The 7519-nt window shown below is 40.7% G+C and overlaps 1 protein-coding gene across 2 annotated transcripts in view; it reads left to right on the top strand.

Annotated features, from left to right (window-relative positions):
- RNF121 (ring finger protein 121) overlaps positions 1-7519 on the top strand; it is a 90029-nt gene that overhangs the window by 40271 nt on the left and 42239 nt on the right. The window contains exons 2-3 of one of the 2 annotated variants that reach the window (XM_007463029.1): positions 1443-1480; positions 4343-4484. In XM_007463029.1, coding sequence (XP_007463091.1) covers positions 1443-1480; positions 4343-4484 — 180 coding nt within the window. The remainder of the gene's footprint in view (positions 1-1442; positions 1481-4342; positions 4485-7519) is intronic. The other variant, XM_007463030.1, reaches the window with a different exon arrangement.

Genomic DNA, 7519 nt, shown 5'->3' with positions numbered 1-7519 from the left:
CTTTCCCTCCCTCCCTCCCTCTCTCCCTCCCTCCCTCTCTCCCTCCCTTCCTTCCTTCCTTCCTTCCCTCCCCTTCCCTTCCTTTCCTTTCCTTCCTACCTCAGCTGGGACACGTAGAAACCAGAAAGCCCTCTCTAAGCAATGGTGGACATTCCCAGTACACACATATAAAGGATGCATGGTAAATATGTACTGATTTTACTCAGTAGTAGTATGGAGTTCTGCCCATTTTACTTCAAGCATCCCACTTAAGGTACTTTTCTGAAGTTATCAGAAGAACAGTGGGAAACTGGGCCTTGAACTTCGTAAGAACTAAAGGAATATTTGTTGATTGATTCCTTTGGTGATTATGAGGGCCTTTCTTCTGTATATCAAGGAGCATTTTCAGCTCAGTTCAGTATAAGAATGTATCGAGTGACTTATGTACTGAGGCTTTGGGTATGCTTCTGTATGGCTACAAGGAAGTAGAAGACTTGAGCTGTGATCTGAAAGAACTTAGTAGTATTCTAGAGCAGTGGTTTTTCAGCTGGGACAATTTTTGTTCCCCAAGGGACATTTGATAATGCCTGTAGACTTCTTTGGTTTTATCTGTGGAGATGCTGCTGGCATCTAGTGGGTAGAGGCTAGGGATGCTGCTAAACATCCTACAGTGTACAGATCCACCCCCACCAAAAAAAAAACCAACCCAGAGAATCAACCAGCCCAGAATATCACTAGTGCCAAGGTTTAAGAAATCCTGCTCTAAAAGGATAAGACTAACAAATAGAACTGGAACTTTGAGGTTGGAAGGCCACACTGCTACTTTTTTTTTAACATCTTTATTGGAGTATAATTGCTTTACAATGGTGTGTTAGTTTCTGCTGTATAACAAAGTGAATCAGCTGTACATATACATATATCTCCATATCTCCGCCCTCTCGCGTCTCCCTCCCATCCTCCCTATCCCACCCCTCTAGGTGGTCACAAAGCACTGAGCTGATCTCCCTGTGCTAGGCAGCTGCTTACCACTAGCTATCTGTTTTACATTTGGTATTGTATATATGTCCATGCCACTCTCTCACTTCTTCCAAGCTTACCTTTCCCCCTCCCTGTGTCCTCAAGTCCATTCTCTACGTCTGCGTCTTTATTCCTGTCCTGCCCCTAGGTTCTTCAGAACCATTTTTGTTTGTTTGTTTTTAGATTCCGTATATATTACATTGCTACTTAATAGCAGAGCGAGGACTTGGACTAGGGTGAAGCAAACAAGGCACTGGGCACAAACTTAAGCTTAGTTCACCCTATTCTAATGGGGCCATTTAGAGTCAAATGGTATTATATGACAGAATATTTGATCTAGCTTCATGTCCCACAAATCCTAATTCATAGCAGTGTGTGATCATTGTATGTTGGGCAGGGACAGTTCTAAGACAGTAATGGATTTTTATGGTGGTGTCTTTCTACAGGTTGATATGGCAGACCTCTCTCCAGAGGAGCAATGGAGGTAAGTGTGACAGTGTGGGCCCCTCTTGGTGGGAACTATAGATTAATCCTACTAATAGAGTTGTATATCTACCCTTTTTGCTTCCTTTTCTGTGGCAGGCAGTGACCTATGACCAGTAGGACAGGTCATTTGAGATCTTTCCCAGTATTTGGGTCACTCCTGGGTAGCTCCCTCAGTCCTTGGGAGTAAATAGATTATTGCACTAAACCACCCATCTGGGTTTTGAATACTAGTTCTGCCATTTCCTAGCAATGTGATCTTGGGCAAGTTACTTAACTTCACACTACCTCAGTTTTCCCAATTTGTAAAATGAGGATCATAACAGTTGTTGTGAAGATTAACATGTATGAAATTCTTAGAACAGTGCCTGGCATGTGGTAAACTTCCAGTGAGTGTTACCTGCTTTAAGGATGATTATCATCGTTAACATCATCATTATCCGTGAAACAGGGCAGAGAGCGCTGTTTGAGAAAATGCGAGATGTGTCTTCTGATCTCAACTCTGCTACTAACTTGCTTTGTAACCAGAGTGAGTCAACAAATATTTTATTGTCATTATTTCTCATTGGTAGAGGAGTTTCAAAAGTGCTTGCCCCACAAACTTTATAAGGTAACTGACCAGTGAGCTGAAATCAAGTAAAAGTTTAATAGTGAGAAAAAAACACCTTGTTTAGATTAAAACTATTGATTATAAAAAATGTAGAATGGTAAAGATATCAACTCATATGACAGGCCCAGCAAGATTTTAGGTGACTTTAAGCTTAATATGCACCAGCTGTGTACCTAAGCTACCAAAATACTCTACAGTTTGAGAAGATGTTCATTAAAAATATACTGTCTGCCTTAAGGGAAGTGACAGTGCTACTGTGTTCTGCTTTGCTGAGTCCACATTGATTTTGTTGTAAACACTGCATATGAAGATCTTTAGCTAGATATGTCTAGAAGAAGGCAATCAGGATTAATGGTCTTCACATTATGTTATATGCATCGTGTATAAAGATCTAGAACTGTTAACCTAAAAGGGCCCAGGAAAATGATGGTAGAAACAGGATTGGTTTTGCTTTTTTAAATAATATTATGATAAATATTTGAAGGGGCAGCATTGGGAAAGAGAGTGCATATGTTCCAGAGTGTAGGATTAGGTCCAAAGGATTGAAGCTGTAGTAAGATAATTTTGTCTCATTATCAGAAACATTGTTAATAATCGTGGTATATTGTGAGGCACAGAGCTTCCTGCTTCTTAAAGCTTTGGAATTTTATTCCTTCATAAGCACATATGAGCTCCTACAATGTGTCAGACACTGCTGGTTCTAGAATAGATTATTTTAAGAGGCATGTATTCTCAGCCAGTGGAGGTATTCAAACAAAGGATTGCAAAAATAATTTTTGTGTTGAGTGGTAACTTGACCTAGGTGACTTCTGGTTTTTTCTCAGTCCTTTCTTTGATTACTTGTTGTACACATCCATTCAGTTATATACTGTCTGAGAACAAGAAACTTATCTCTTATTATCTTTATAACTCTCCACAATCCTTGGGAGTTTAAAATATCCTTTGCCCTTTTAGTTTAGCTTATCCTCACAACAACCCTATGAGGGAGGCAGAAAAGATAAGGACTCCTTTTGATGGATGAAGAAATTGTGATGTAGAGATGTAAATTTTCTTTGCTAAGGCCACATAGGTTGTGTCTGAACCTAAGTTTCTGACTCATACCCCTATTATATTTTGTCAGATTCTGTCACCTAGGATAAAGTTTTATGTAAGGTGAACCCTTAGGTGCTGTGACTGCCAGGCTGACTGACATTTGGCTCCCACCAAGTTTCCCCCCTCCTAACATTTTATTATGAAAAATCTCAAATATACAGAAAAGTTGAAAGAATTGTACAGTGAACACCCTTGTATCCACCACCTAGATTCTACAACTAACTTTTTGCTATATTTTATGATTTGTCTATCCATAATGCCTCCCACTGGGTTCTTCTTGCTTAGTCTCTCATTGCCCTTGGGAATTCCATGAAGATACCATTTATGTTGTCCTTTCCCTTTCTCCCTAATACCCCTGGGTATGGAGAACTTGCACAAAAGCTCCTGACTACGGGTTACATTTGTACTTAGTTTCCTAATTCCTTCTTTATTCCTCTCCCTTGGCTGTAGGAGTGACTTTTCTTTCCTGTTCTCAGAGGAAGCTTTTTGCCTATACTGGCCAAGGGAATCACTTGTTGCCAATCCTTGGGACCAGAGAATGCCAGCCTTTAAACTCTTAGATTAAATAAGAGTTTCCAGTTGTACTCTCCTTGAGCCCTTGAAGAGTCTATTTACCTGTGGATACTGATAATGAAGGCACTGTTGGAATAGTGTAAAATTGAAGCACTACTGAAGTTCAGATTTTTCAGACTTTAGTCTTTAGGATCTCTGGTCCTGGCAGAGAGGGTAGGACAAATAAAGCAAGACTTTAACCCTGGAATTTGCACATATTTGCAATATTACTCCTTTATTGGTATCATAAATATCATTGAATAAGAGTATGAGCCTTTATGGCTGTGACCTCTCTGGGTTACTTTCTTGTTCCAGTGACAGGTTGAAGTAGGACTGAAATGGAAAGGTATCAGCTGTTTTTAACATTGGGGCTGGGCAGCAGACCACCCACCTTTAGCCCCAATACCTAACCTTGATGACTAGGGCCCATAGAACCCCTGTTCTATCCCAAAATGCCTGTCCTCTAGGGCATGTGTGTTTCTAGCCCATATTTCGTACAGTACAAGAGTGTGTTCTACGCTATGGACCAGTGAGATATCCCTGGAAAGCACTGCTCCTTTACCGCCACACCATCCCTGACCTAGCTCACCCCATCTGTTTGGCTTTCAGGGTCGAGCACGCACGCATGCATGCCAAACACCGCGGCCACGAAGCCATGCACGCTGAAATGGTCCTCATCCTCATCGCTACCTTGGTGGTGGCCCAGCTGCTCCTGGTACAGTGGAAACAGAGGCACCCCCGCTCCTACAATGTAAGCCACTTTGCTCATTTTTTTGTTTGCCAGTCATCAAGAGACCCTTCTTAAGTATTCTAGGGTCCAGCCTAACCCAGGCCACATGTAGGCAAGGAATAGATAATAATACTAAACTTTATGTGTGAATGGTGAATAGTGTATGTTGGGTGTGTGTTTAAGGGACAGGCAATTCAGATTGTGAAAACTGGGAAAGAACCTGAATGTACTTTCATGGCCAGAAAATGTAGATCCTCCCTTTTAACATTTTGGGATAGATTCATGAAGGAGCTGTTCATTAGGAACTATTCACATAGAGGGAGAGATGATCACTTGATTGGGAAGACCAAGCCTCCAATGAATCTTTAGATTAATATTTTGAAAATGCAGTAATAAAGAGGAGGCAATGTAACAGGTGGTAAGAAGGCAGGGTCAGAGTTATAGAGACCTAAAAATGCAGTTACAGAGGAAATAAGGAACAAAAACATAAAATGTACAGAAAACATACAGCTAAATGGCAGAAGTAAATCCTTCCTTATTACTTTAAATGTAAATGGATTAAATTCTCCTATTAAAAAGCAGAGATTGTTAGATTGATTTAAAAAACCACATTATCCATGTTTATACTGTCTATAAGATACTCACTTTAGATATAAAGAAACAAGAGATAAAAGTAAAAGGTTGGGGCTTTGCTGGTGGTTCAGTGGTTAAGAATCTGCCTGCCAATGCAGGGAACATGGGTTTGATCCCTGGTCTGGGAAGATCCCACTAAGCCCATGTGCCCCAACTACTGAGCCTGCACTCTAAAGCCCGCGAGCCAACTACTGAGCCTGCGAGCCACAACTACTGAAGCCCGCACACCTAGAGCCCATGCTCCACAACAAGAGAAGCCACCACAACAAAGAGTAGCCCCCGCTCGCTGCAAATAGAGAAAGCCCGCAAACAGCAACAAAGACCCAATGCAGCCAAAGATAAATAAATAAATAATATTAAAAAAAAAAAAGTAAAAGGATGGAAAACAATATTTCATGCAAATGATAACCAAGAAAGAGCTGGTGGCTCTTAAATGTCAGACAAAATAGCCTTTAAATCAAAAAAGGTTACGTGAGATAAAGAAGGACATTACATATTGATAAAAGGTTCATTACAGCCAGAAGATGTAACAGTTATAAACATATATGTACCTAACAAAGGAACTCCCAAATATGTGAAGCAAAAATTGACAAAATTGAAGGAAGAAACAGATGGTTCTACAATAATAGTTGGAGAGTTCAGTACCCCACTTTCAGTAATGGATAGAATAACCAGGTAGATCAACAGGTAAAAGAGGACTTGAACAACATTATAAACCAATTAGACCTAACAGACATATACAGCATACTCCACCCAACAACAGCAGAATACATGTTCTTCTCAAGTACACATGGCCCATTCTCCAAGATAGACTATATGTTGGACCACAAAATAAGCTTCAGTAAATTAAAAAACATTGAAATCATAGATGCAACTACTCTGGATTAGGACACGGCAGGTAGTATACTGGATTCTTTTACAACTATTATCTTAGAAGTATTTAACCTTTTCAAGTACAACCCTTTTTTAACAAAAAACTTGGCAAACATCCATGTGATAATAGTTGTACTTTGAAAGAATACAAAAACACATATAGTAGTAACAATAGCTAACATTTATTGAATTTTTACTATGCCAGTCACTGTTCTAAGCACTTTACATATATAACTCATTTAGTCCTCACAGTAACCCAATAAATACTGTTTTCTCCAGTTACAGATGAGGAACTGAGGCAGAAAGGCTAAGTAACTTGCTCCACTGGTAAAATCATTATTTGAACCAAGACAATTTTACTCCAGGGCTTTTAGTCTTAATCCCTAAATGATTCTTTTTCTCTAGTATGTGCTTTTTCGGACCTCTTGAAATAGGGCCAAAGATGCCCAGAGGTCTGTAGCCCACAGGATGGGAACTGCTACACTATCTCATTTAACCCTCCTAATAGCCCATGATGTAAGTACTATGGACAAACTGAGGCCCAGAGAGTTCAGGCATGAAGGGGGGATACTAATAGAGCCAGGATTTAAACCCAAGTCTTCTGTTTCATATTTCATAATTTCTACTATACCATATGGTGCTTCTGGAAAGGATTTTCCATCAAGGGAACCAAGGGATAATATGGAGCATAGGCAGAAGAGAGACTAATCTTTGCCCTTGAGCTGGCACCTGTTCTAGACATTACTGGCCTATAGCTACCTCATGTGTTGTCATGCACTGCAAGTAGAGACATCTGTACCTTCAGGTCATAGTGCATGGAATGACCACATGGCACCAAGGCTTTTTGAACTAGGCACCATCCAGCAGGCTGAGCCATCTGGGGTGAGGCTTCATATCTGGACCCTGCTCGTGCTTCACCCTGCCATCTGAGATAAGTCACTTGTTTTTCAGTGTGTGCTTATAGTACCTGCTCTATAAAATGGGGATTTATCAGGATGGTTTAATTGAGCCTGGAAAATATAAAAAATCATAAACCAAATGTAGAGAGACCCCTTGGAATTTCTGTGCTTGAATTTAGAAATAATTATATGTTGTTGGCTAATCTGCAGAGATTTCTGAAAACCTCTGAAGAAGTGAGGATGCATAATGTACTACAGTGGTTTTCAGTATGTACTTTTTTAAAAGGCTGTGGAGTCCTTTCTTCAAATGGTATCTTAAGGAAAAACCCAGTGTAGAAAAAAAGAGGATGCTCTTCTTGGGCTGGTAACCCTGACCCCTCCGCTTTCTCAGGAACATCTATAGGACACATCAGAGTGTTAGAAAACCACTGATGTGTCATTCATTCATTAATCTTTTTTTTTTTTTTTTTGGGGTACGTGGGCCTCTCACTGTTTTGGCCTCTCCCGTTGTGGAGTACAGGCTCTGGACGCGCAGGCTCAGCGGCCATGGCTCACGGGCCTACCCGCTCCGTGGCATGTGGGATATTCCCGGACTGGGGCACGAACCCACGTCCCCTGCATTGGCAGGCAGACTCTCAACCACTGCGCCAC

This window comes from Lipotes vexillifer, unplaced genomic scaffold (genome assembly GCF_000442215.2).
Source record: "Lipotes vexillifer unplaced genomic scaffold, Lipotes_vexillifer_v1.1 scaffold557, whole genome shotgun sequence".
NCBI lineage: Eukaryota > Metazoa > Chordata > Mammalia > Artiodactyla > Lipotidae > Lipotes > Lipotes vexillifer.
This window is presented reverse-complemented; position numbering and strand designations above follow the sequence as displayed.